This window comes from Pelophylax lessonae (assembly GCF_965119305.1).
Source record: "Pelophylax lessonae genome assembly, chromosome: 7".
NCBI lineage: Eukaryota > Metazoa > Chordata > Amphibia > Anura > Ranidae > Pelophylax > Pelophylax lessonae.
The window spans coordinates 269,856,932-269,869,634 of record NC_138774.1 but is presented as its reverse complement, the minus strand read 5'-3'; the positions used below and the strand labels follow the sequence as shown (position 1 = coordinate 269,869,634).

Here is a 12,703-nt window from a genome sequence, read left to right as displayed (position 1 = left end):
CTAAATTATTTACCTTATGAAATGTTTTAAGTAAAGATGCGTTTTAACCACGCAATTCATTTAATTTTTACCTCCTCTGGTGGATCTAATTGTGGAATGGTTCCATTTTTAATTTGGCATTCATGTTTTGCAAGTCTCTAGCTCTACTTTCTAAATATCCCCGATGTGAGCTTTCAGTGTAGGACCATCCTCTGTATTACTTGGAACGAAAGCCTCCACCATTACAGTAGAAAAAAGACCCAAGTCCATCTATTTAAACCAATAGAAAAAATAAATGCACAGAAAACCTCCATATACACAATGCCATACCCACCAATGATCCAGAGGATGGCAAAAATACCCCTCCATTTCAAAATGATCCATTTTGCTCCATTGGGGGAAAAAATAAACTCCTTCCTGATCCCCCAGAAGGCAGTTTTATAAACCCTGGATCAGCAATCTATGGAGTTACTTCCTATAAATGTCAATATCCAGTTATGTTTTGTTCTTTTAGGAATGCATCAAGATCTTTTTTTAAAACCATCTACTGAGCTGGTCGAAATCAATTTTTGAGGGAGTCTATTCCATATTTTCATAGTTCTTACTGTGAAGAAGCCTCTCCATATGATGAATCCAGATCAGGATCTTCTAACGATTAATCATGCAACTCTTATAAACTGATTATATATATATATATATATATATATATATATATATATATATATATATGTGTGTGTATATGTAATTATTTATATATATATATATATATATATATATATATATATATATATATATATATATATATATATATATATAATAATATATGTAATTATTTATATATATATATATATATATATATATATATATATATATATATATATATATATATATATATATATACATATATTTATTTATTTATTTTTTCATTTATCAATACCGTTTGAATTTTTTGGCTCATTCTGAGTATCAATACTCTGCCATGCAGATACGGCAACACTCATGGAGTTTGCTTACACCTTTGTAAAGCCATGGAGTTTATAATCACCTCTCTCTGCTGATAATAAAATGTTGACTGTTGTACAGTGTCACTATGTTATGAAATGATCCTCTGTCTCTATAGGGGAGTACATTGCACTTTATCAGAGTCAGAGAGCCATCCTGAAACAGCGTCACACAGAAAAGGAGGAGTACATAAGCCGACTGGCTCAGGACAAGGAGGAGATGAAGGTGAGGTATCTTGGCTCTTAAATGGTTGCCCTCCCTGTATTGTACTATGTGTGTAATTGACCTCTGCACTCTTTTCTCTGCCCAGGCCAAGTTACTGGAGCTGCAAGTTTTGGTCATGAGGCTGGTGGGTGAGAGGAATGACTGGTACAAGAAGTATGTGGAAGCAACAGGAGGTTCTAAAGACGTTGCTCCAGCTCTCAATACTGATAAACCAATGGAGCTGGGTGCAGCAGATGGGGAAGAAGGTAAGGCTGGATTCAAACTTCACCAGATCCGTGAATGCTTTTAGTACAAGTCAAGAAACCGGTCTACAGAAATTTAATCAATAGCCGTTAAATATTATTGTAGAAAAACTGAACACCCAGAATGAGAAGCGGAGACGGGGACCAGCAACCAGACCGTAACACAGATTGATTGTTCTGCTAAGAGCCCATTCACACTGCCGCGACTTGTCAGCCTGACAAGTCGTGGTCCATTGAGTAGTACAGGACCTGTTCTAATAATAGCGACACAATTCGCTCCGACTTAGAAAAAGGGTCCTGTGCTACTTTGGGGCGACCTCGAAGCGACTTGCATAGACTTCCATTATGTGAAGTCCCTGCAAGTCGCGGTGCACGCGACTTCACAGGTTGCCCCCCGAAGTCGTGTCGCCTCAGTGTGAACCTGCTCTAATATTTTCTGGCAGTGAAACATTTTTTTTAAGCGTATATAACAGGTTATCCGAATTCATTCCTACAGAACAAATGTCAGTCAAAAAGTGTTGAAGTACAGCCAAAGCTCAGAGCCGGTCCAGACTGCGGCAACATCACGACAATAAGGTCTGAATCAGTCCACAACCCTGGAGAGCTGAGCGTTTGAGCCAGCCACTTTCGCCCCCTCCACAACACTCCAGTGGGCGGTGAGGCCTGTCAGAGCAGAGAGCCGGTGACTGACAGTCGCCAGCTCTCTGCTAATGGAGCTTTGAGAACTGAGCGATCAGTGGTGTTTGATCGCTCGCCTCTCAGTGTTAGAGACAGCGGGGGACAGATGAAGCATCGAACCGATGCTGCATCCACCTAGGTGTGTATGATAACACCAACAAAAAAGCTGAACTTCTCTATTATATTTTTAATGGTTTAGCATCATTGTTTCAAATGTATTTTTATCCTTGAAGTATACATGATGAACAGGTTGAAGCAATAACATTGTAGCGTGCCAGGTGTATATAAATATTGCTAAAGGAAAAGGAATTGGCAGCACTCCAGGTTGAGTCAAAATCCAGATTTATTGACTGGACATCCAAATATGACAATCGTGACAAGGTAAATGCGTCTCACACACTGACTGTGTGCTTAAACATTACCAAATGTACATCATTAACAAACTAATGTTTAAGCACAGTCAGTGTGTGAGACGCGTCTACCTTGTCACGATTGTCATATTTGGATGTCCAGTCAATAAATCTGGATTTTGACTCAACCTGGAGTGCTGCCAATTCCTTTTCCTTTATCAAGTTTTCACGGAGGCGAGCCGGGGCATGCACCGGTGTGAGTCGTCAGGCAATTACACCACCTTGAGCAGTGAGTTCTTGTCTCTTCTATAGAAATATTGCAACAGTTGTATTACCACATGACCACGGCTTATATAGGAACACATTTGTCAGGTAAAAAGGCCAGAAGAATGTGAGGCATACCAGTGAGGCCCATTAGAGCTGAATTGGTGGTCACACACATGTCAGAGCACTGCAGCCAGCGGTCCTGAATCTTATATTTGGAGGGACAGCCCCTATGAACATAGATGAGCTTCTTATAAGGAAGGGTGGCATTAACTTCTGCCAGCCAGCCCTCAAAAGTAGAAGGAATAGCTTGCATACAACTACATGGTATCAGTTTTCTTGCATGTAAGAATGTTGTCATGTATTTAAAGCATCAGGATCAGAGTATAGCCCAAGTAAGCATTGTTTGGGTTGAAGAGTCAAAGGTGAAGACATTGAGGTTGATTCACTAAAACTGGAGAGTGAAAAATCTGGTGCAGCTGTGCCTGGTAGCCAATCCGCTTCTAACTTTTGATTTTTCAGTTAAGCTTTGACAATAAAACCTGGAAGTTGATTGGTTTCTATGCAGGGCTGCGCCAGATTTTGCGCACTCCAGTTTTTAGTAAATTAACTCCATTGTGTCATGGAGAAACCATACCACTTGCATCCAAAACCTCTGGATTTTAGTACAGGCCCACAATAGGTGATAGAAAGTGCTTGAGGATGTTTAAGTACATCGGGCACATTGGATGGTGAGCGGGATGGAACTTACACAATACAGGACGTTCTAAACCTTCTATTTTACTGCCGCCCTTTTAGGGAATTTGCCACTGACAAACTGTAGAAAGCTCAGAATAACCACCGTGTTTACATTTTTTGTTAGTGTCCTCGGAGGATGGATGCCTTTTCTGCAGCTCTGCTAATGACTAACCAATTTTTTTGCTAGCATTTTTTTTTTTTTTTCATGTGTCAATTTATTTTATTTTTTTTTCAGTAGGACTTTTCTCTGCATCGCTGCAGGGGCTTTGTATGTTTGCAGCTATCTGGCATGGCTGTCCACAGATTCTTGGAGTACTGTGTTGTGGGATAGCCTGGAAGTGATTTTCAGTAACTGTTCGGAGTTGGTGCTTTACGGGTCCAGAGCCACTGGGATTGCTGCAGTGTTTTCCATGTCTGAAGACTCAATGAGTAGATTGATCAGGCTGAGCACCAGGAGTTAACTCATTTACTTAGGTCACTGGATGCAATTATTCCCTGTTCCTGCTGTTTTTAACATGGAAGGGTTTAATACTGACATTGCCTTTCAGTGTAGACTAAGGGACTCCAAACCTTCTAATAAAAGGGACAGTTTACTGTCCTTCAGAATTTAGAGGGGACGGACAGTGGTCTGTGAGAATTAAAGAAATAGCGTCAGTGAAAGAAATAGTGCCCCAGTAGTGGTGTCAGTGGGAGGACTAATGCCCCGTCGTTGGTGTCATTGGGAGGAATAGTGCCCCATCATTGGTGTCATTGGGAGGAATAGTGCCCCGTTATTGGTGTCAGTGGGAGGAATAGTGCCCCGTCGTTGATGTCAGTGGAGGGATAGTGCCCCATGGTTGGTGTCAGTGGGAGAACTAGTGCCCCGTGGTTGGTGTCAGTGGGAGGAATAGCGCCCCATCATTGGTGTCAGTGGGAGAAATAGTGCCCCATCGTTGGTGTCAGTGGGAGGAATAGTGCCCCATTATTGGTTTCGGTGGGAGATAGTGCCCCCATCATTGGGGTCAGTGGAGGAATAGTGCCCCGTCGTTGGTGTCAGTGGGAGGAATAGTGCCCCGTCGTTGGTGTCAGTGGGAGGAATAGTGCCCCGTCGTTGGTGTCAGTGGGAGGAATAGTGCCCCGTCGTTGGTGTCAGTGGGAGGAATAGTGCCCCATCATTGGTGTCAGTGGGAGAAATAGAGCCCCCATCATTGGTGTCAGTGGAGGAATAGTGCCCCGTCGTTGGTGTCAGTGGGAGGAATAGTGCCCCATCATTGGTGTCAGTGGGAGAAATAGTGCCCCCATCATTGGTGTCAGTGAAAGAATAGTGCCCCGTCGTTGGTGTCAGTGGGAGGAATAGTGCCCCATCATTGGTGTCAGTGGGAGAAATAGTGCTCCATCGTTGGTGTCAGTGGGAGAAATAGAGCCCCCATCATTGGTGTCAGTGGGAGAAATAGAGCCCCCATCATTGGTGTCAGTGGAGGAATAGTGCCCCGTCGTTGGTGTCAGTGGGAGGAATAGTGCCCCATCATTGGTGTCAGTGGGAGAAATAGTGCTCCATCGTTGGTGTCAGTGGGATGAATAGTGCCCCATTATTGGTTTCGGTGGGAGAGATAGTGCCCCCATCATTGGTGTCAGTGGGAGGGATAGTGCCCCATCGTTGGTGTCAGTGGGAGGGCTAGTGCCCCATCATTAGTATCAGTGAGAGGTGTCAGTGGAAGTAATAGTGCCACATTAATGGTATCAGTGGGAGCAACAGTATCATACTTTTAAAGTCAGAGGATTTATGCCACACTGTTGGTGGCAGTGGAAGGAATGGTACCTCACTGTTGGTATAAGTGGGAGGAATAGTGCCCCTAGCTCAAACGGGTGTGTATGATCCCTGCGCTATCTGAGGTGACAAGAGAATCCCTGCTGCAGCTCCACTGGGACTGATACTAAAACAGTAAAGAATATTGTTGTGGAAGTAGTGGTGCGCTTCAGGGGTTAACTCTTATAGATCTCTATTTAAGTAGATAGGCAAATTGTGTGCAAATTTAGATCTAAAGTGCTCGGTATAGTGAATGTGTGAATAATCCTGTATTCCAAAGAATGTTGATAAAAGTGCAGGTGCGTGGTGCTAATCAAAAACAATATGTGTATCAATAGATGAATAAATATTGAATAAAATATCAAAATACTTCTTCTTTGCACATAAAAACGTATCTATAATATAATATAAAATACAGTGTTCATTTACAATCCAGTACATAAAAGTAAATAAAATAAATGTGCTCAAATAAAGTGCTGCATGCTGGTTATAATAAAACTGTGTAGAAAAGAGTAATCCGTGAACTGCTCAGTTGCAGTATTTAAAGTAAACAATATCGGCTAAAATAGTCCAAAAAACAATCAATTTCAAAGAAAACTTGTGTCAAAGAATCTTCTTTGTGACCGTGCTTGAATAATTAATTCAGTGACTGTGATCTCCTTCACCTTGTGTGTCACCTCTGTGTGCTCTAGCCTCTCACCTTATAGGCAAGACAAATATGCCTTTCGTGTCTATCCTAATTTTTCTATGGACTTTATTTGCCTCACTCCGGGTCCTTGATCCCTCTTTGGAACAGACTTCTTGGATTCCTATGACTGTTTGTCCGGTTCGTTTTCCTTTATAAAACTCTGGTCCGACCGCATCTGGAGTATTCTGTCCAGTTCTGGTCGCCAGTCCTCAGGAGGGATGTGTTGGAGCTGGAGAGAGTCCAGAGAAGGGCAACTAAACTAATTAGGGGATTGGAGGACCTTGACTATGAAGAGCGTCTACAATCGCTCGATTTATTCTCCCTGGAGAAGAGACGTCTGAGGGGGGACATGATAGCAATTTATAAATATCTTAATGGGGATCCCAGCTTAGAAAAAAAGCTGTTCATTCGAAGGGATTGCATGAGGACTCGAGGGCATACAATGCGATTAGAGGAGAAGCGTTTTAACCTCAGGCAACGTGGGGGGTTCTTTACTGTTAGGGCTACAAGATTGTGGAATTCTCTACCACAAGAGGTGGTTTCTGCGGGTAGTATGGTGGCTTTCAAAAGACTCTTAGACTTACATCTCAAGGATCAGAACATTCAGGGGTATGTGAGATGATTACAGCCACACACACCTACACGGGTTGAACTGGATGGACTATTGTCTTTATTCAACCTCACCTACTATGTAACTATGTAATCCTATCCTCCTTATCCGATCTTATAGTGCCTCAGAAACAAAGACTTTTCATGGTGCAGTATATCAAGCTATTTATTTCAAGTATACAGATTTGCACTTACATTGTAACGGAGTAAAATCAGCATGTATTGTAAAAAACCGCCGCTGTGGAGATCGGGCTCCGTCGTAACGTCACTTCCGGGTATAGGGCTCCTCCTACGCGTTACGTCACGAGATCACGTGACTTCCTCCCTGATCTCGTGACGTAACGTGACGTAACGCGTAGGAGGAGCCCTATACCCAGAAGTGACGTTACGACGGAGCCCGATCTCCACAGCGGCGGTTTTTTACAATACATGCTGATTTTACTCCGTTACAATGTAAGTGCAAATCTGTATACTTGAAATAAATAGCTTGATATACTGCACCATGAAAAGTCTTTGTTTCTGAGGCACTATAAGATCTGATAAGGAGGATAGGATTAGGAAAACGAACCGGACAAACAGTCATAGGAATCCAAGAAGTCTGTTCCAAAGAGGGATCAAGGACCCGGAGTGAGGCAAATAAAGTCCATAGAAAAATCTGGATAGACACGAAAGGCATATTTGTCTTGCCTATAAGGTGAGAGGCTAGAGCACACAGAGGTGACACACAAGGTGAAGGAGATCACAGTCACTGAATTAATTATTCAAGCACGGTCACAAAGAAGATTCTTTGACACAAGTTTTCTTTGAAATTGATTGTTTTTTGGACTATTTTAGCCGATCTTGTTTACTTTAAATACTGCAACTGAGCAGTTCACGGATTACTCTTTTCTACACCGTTTTATTATAACCAGCATGCAGCACTTCATTTGAGCACATTTATTTTATTTACTTTTATGTACTGGATTGTAAATGAACACTGTATTTTATATTATATTATTGATACGTTTTTATGTGCAAAGAAGAAGTATTTTGATATTTTATTCAATATTTATTCATCTATTGATACACATATTGTTTTTGATTAGCACCACGCACCTGCACATTTATCAACATTCTTTGGAATACAGGATTATTCACACATTCACTATACCGAGCACTTTAGATCTAAATTTGCACACAATTTGCCTATCTACTTAAATAGAGATCTATAAGAGTTAACCCCTGAAGCGCACCACTACTTCCACAACAAAGTGCCCCTAGCTCATTATGTGTTTCTCTTTCAGGTTGCAAAAAAAAAAAAAAAATCTATGAGTTTACAACCTCTTTAAGAATTACATGCAAAATAATGGTACTGCTTTCAGCACCTAAAATCTGAAACAATCATACCGCCAGGGAGGTTAAGAGGTTAAACTGACCTCCTTTGCAGACGGAAGTTCATTCATTTAGTGCCAGTTCACACTAATGCCATCACAGAGATCACATATGATTCGGAGCGCGCTGCTCCTAAAATTACATGCGATGTCTGTGCGGTGCAAATTTTAGCCATACAGTTTGTATGGCTGAATTCGCACCGCAATCGCAGTGAACTCGCACAGGACCCTTTTTATGGTCTGCAGCAGAATCGGATCGCATGGTGGTTCACACTAGTGCGATCCGATTCATGTGCGAACTGTCAGATCGCACTGCGATATGCGATCTGATCTGGGGGTGTCGTTAACTTTGAATTGACACCCCCAGCATATATCGCATATGGCAGTGTGAACTGTCTGTTCTGCGGATGCGATGCGGGAACACGCAGTAGATTTGCAGTGTTTCTGCATCGCAATAGTGTGAACCGGGACTCAATCTAAAAGAACAAAATGATACATTGTAAATCATTGTGTTTTATAGTTATCTCACAGCCTTAACAATATTAGTAAACATTTGTGGAGACTTTTTTTTTTTTTTGACATCTGTAAGTGAGCAGAGAAAAGCTCTGCACAGTATGAATCGAGGAAATGCCAGATCCGGGGGGTGGGGGCGGTTGTGAGGTGAATGGAGATCACGATTATTAATCGTGCAGTCATATATATATATATATATATATATATATATATATATATATAATTTATATTATGGTTTTTTTTTTACGGGAGTTTATATATGTTTTAACGACTTAAGCCCCGGAGGATTTTACCCCCTTCCTGACCAGGGCCTATTTTGCGATTCGGCACTGCGTGACTCTAACGGACAATTGCGCGGTCGTGCGACGCTGTACCTAAACAAATTTGACGTCCTTTTTTTCCCACAAACGGAGCTTTCTTTTGGTGGTATTTGATCACCTGTGCGATTTTTTTTTTTTTTTTTTTTTTTTTTTTTTTTTGATCATGCGCTATAAACAAAAAAAGAGCGTCAATTTTGCAAAAATAACAATATTTTTCACTTTTTTTTATATGAAATTCCCCCCCAAAAAAATGTAAAAATCAAATTTTTTTAACATTTTTGGCCAATTTGTTTTCTGCTACATATGTTTGGTAAAAAAAAAACGCAAAAAGCGTATTTTGATTGGTTTGCGCAAAAGTTATTGCGTTTACTAAGGGAAAGATTTTTGTAATTTTTGTTGTTTTTTTTTTTTTTTTTAACGAGTAATGGCGGCGATCTGCTATTTTTTTTTTTTTGCGAGACTGCGACATTGCGGCGGACAGATCGGACCCTTGACTGACATTTTTGACACTTTTGGGGTTACCAGTGACATTACTACAGTAATCAGTGCTATACATATGCACTGTTACTGTAAAAATGACACTGGGTGGCAAGGGGTTAACTTTATTGGAGAGGGGGGGGTTAAGTGTGTCCTAGGGGCGTGTTTCTAACTGTGATTGGCTGTGGCTACTTGTGTAAGAACAGAGATCAACGGTCCTACATAGTAGAACCTTGTGATCTCCATTCTTGCACAGGGGAGAATGACAGGCGGCTGTGTTTACATTAGCCGCCTGCCTTTCTCCCGCTCTAACGGACGATCGAGAGTGCCCGGCGGACATCGGGTCCGCCGGGCACGCGCGCGGGGGGGGGGGGGGGGTTGTCCTCCCCAGAGCCTCACAGGCTAGCGACGTAGACTTGACTTACGTCGCTTTGCCTGTGAGGGGCTGACCGCCGACGTAGATCTACGTTAGGCAGTCGGCAAGTGGTTAAAGGGCAAAGTGACAGTGACGATCGACCCCCCCCCTCACCAATGACTCAAGTCCTGTCACCTCTGAAGGTGTGATGTGTTGGGAGAACAAGCAAACCTTGTCATATAACATTTTGTTCCATTCGGGCACTATACTATAGGTATATATTAGAACAGGCATGGTAAAATCTTTCTATTAGAATGGATACCTCGTTTTTGCTGTTGGTTTGTCCCCAGGACAGGAAGGGAAGTTTCCCGTTTCCCTCCACAGGTCGAGATGTCAAAAAAAAAAAAACCTGATAGATTATAATTTTTATTAGGTACTGCTACTAACTATTTGAAGAGCACTTTTACTGAAAAGAATGCCAAATGTCACTGTAAAGATAATTCTGACCTTTTCTTCACAGCGATGGAGGAAGTCAGCTTGACTGAGGACTCTGAACAGGAGAAAGCTCAGATCTCATCTCCCCTGTCTACGGCACAAGAAGGAGCACGTACCACCCCCAGTTCCACTGATCCCACGGCGAAGCAGATCATGCAGCTCCTTCGTGAGATCCAGAACCCACAAGAGCGCGGCAATTCCCTTCTTCACAACCCCTGCATCCCCTTCTTCTATCGCGTGGATGAAAACGATGAGGTCCGCATTATGGTGGTCTGAGATCACAGTCCCGCTTATCCAAACCACCACTTCTTCCATGCCAGCTCCTCTCTGAACTGTGACTCATGACCTCCGGCTGCGCAGGAGGAGTGGTCACTTGAGGTTGGGTGGGGTGGGCAGGAGAGTGGTGGGTACTACAGTTGAGAACTGGAACTGCCTTCCCTTACCTTAGCATTGGTTTCTGGGAGGGTGCGATTCTTCCCTCCAAAACATCATGAAAAAGGGGGAAGTTTTCAGTATTTATAATGATTTGCCCCAGTATATCTACCCCAAGGGGCTGTAGTCCTGTTCGCACAGGCTGGCAGCATAAGGAGATTAGCAATATCCTTCGTTACTGTGCACTGCTTCTTTAACCTGTAGCTCCTTGGGTCAGATAAGTCTACACCATCCAAATTCTCGCTTAATTTTTAAACTGCTCTAACGCTAATTTATTATTTTTTTTGCTACAAGAAGATATCCCTGCTACAAGGGGAGAGGCAGGGCAAAGGTAGAAAGTCTCAGAAGGAGTGACCAGACAATAGAAGCATTAACATACTAGATGGTCGAAGGAACAACTGCCTAGAAATGTCCACTGAGGACAGTGACCGGCCGTTACACAGTGTTGTCCACGTTTTTACATGCTGCTTGGTAAATCTGTATGACGTGGTGCAAGGATGTCCAAATGAAGGAGACAGGGATGTGGTTTTTCGGCGGTTCTGCTTAGTGGTTGCCGTGACCCTTATTTTTTTGGATGCAGGCCCCGCCGTAGGTCAGGCGCGTAGACGTTTTATACTTGCATTTTAACAAGGAAAATCCAATAATCTACTAAAGAGGGACATATAAGTGATGAGCAGTTTGATTCGGGTGATGATTTAAGCATCTAGGACTTGATCGAAATAATTCCTTTTTTGAAGTTTTTTTTTTTTTTTTCATTTGTTATGCAGCAGGATAAGCCAAACCAAAGTCTGTGGGTGATTTTTGTAATCTGTGCGTTCAAGCTGACAATAAACCTTGGTGGCAGACATTTTATGTGAGAATGCAGCCTTTCTATTTGCTAAGAACTGATTTGAAGGGGCAAGTCCACCCAGATCTGATTTTTCAGTCATTGGCTGAAGTTCGGTCATCTATTGGCTTCTTATCTGGATTGGTGGTGGCCATGACTTTTTGATTTGCTTGGCAGGATAGTTCCACCCCACCTGCATGAAGAGCATGTCTACGTTGCTGTGTACAGAAGTCAGTGTTGGGGGACCCCCGGGGGGGGGGGGGGACTGCCCTGAAAAATAAAATTCTAAGGGAGATATTAGCTGGTTTACAGTGACCCTTTGACAGCGGGTATTGTAATATTCGGCAATGGCATTAGATCTTAGGTCTCACAACATAGCTGCCTATGCAGTGTTTAATTTCCAGTAATGGGGTGGCTGTGTGTAGCTTTTAATAAAGAGCGAAGATACGGACTAGAAAGACATTTTTCTTTACTCTTATGAATACAGTAATACTGCTTAGCACTTTCAGAACACGTGTGTTCACTAATCCCACCCTTGCCAGGAAAAAAAAAAACATTTAGATCCGCCAATACATTTGCAGACACTAAAATGGATCTTGTTTTGCCTCAAAAGTTCCTTTTTTTGTTTTTTTTCCAACATCAACTATGAATCGCAGTAAGAGCTTCAGATGACTGTGGGATGAAGAAGGTTGGCAGCTCACCCTGTCGATCGTGCTCTGTCCTGAAAGTTTGCACAAGTAGCCTGGGTGGGTGGAGCTTGGATAGAATTCCCAAATCTCTTCCTGAGTCCGGTTCGGAAACGGTTCCTGTACATAGTGTATGAGTGTAACATTTTTGTATATTCCTGGATCAGGCGCTGGACCTCCGCAGCATTTTCCGCTGCAGGGATCTTGTACTATAATATGATGGAGCTTCTATAGAAGCTGGTTTGTCATCTTGATTGGAGATTTATTAATAGGGGACAGGGGGGGGATTATTATAATTTATTAGGTGATACTTCACAGGTCAGGGGGCTGCACTTTCCATTCTGTTGCTGAAATGATTTCATCTTGTTGGAAATAAATTTTGTTTCTTTCTGAATAAATATATTCAGCAAATTAAAGTGATTGTAAAGTCTTTATTTTTTTTATTAAATAACCGGTTATACTTGCATGCCCTGTAAAGTGGTTTTGCAGAGGGCAGCCTGGATCCTCCTCTTCTTGGGTCCTTTTTGCTTCTCCTAGCCCCTCCATCCTGTTCGAGTGCCCTCCACAGTAAGCAGCTTGCTATGGGGGCACCCAAGCCGAGCTGCAGCTTCGTGCGTCCATTCAGACACGGCGCTGTGGTTCGGCCCCGCCCCCTCTCTCTTCTGATT

General features: G+C 42.5%; 1 protein-coding gene across 1 annotated transcript in view; it reads left to right on the top strand.

Moving 5' to 3' along the window:
• The window catches only part of GOLGA2 (golgin A2), a 159,646-nt gene extending 148,827 nt beyond the window's left edge, over positions 1–10,819 (top strand). Inside the window, exons 26-28 of the mRNA XM_082263927.1 lie at positions 1,100–1,206; positions 1,292–1,451; positions 10,117–10,819. Of these exons, the coding sequence (XP_082120053.1) occupies positions 1,100–1,206; positions 1,292–1,451; positions 10,117–10,367 (518 nt within the window). The 3' untranslated portion in view covers positions 10,368–10,819. The remainder of the gene's footprint in view (positions 1–1,099; positions 1,207–1,291; positions 1,452–10,116) is intronic.
• The last annotated feature ends 1,884 nt before the right edge of the window (positions 10,820–12,703 follow it).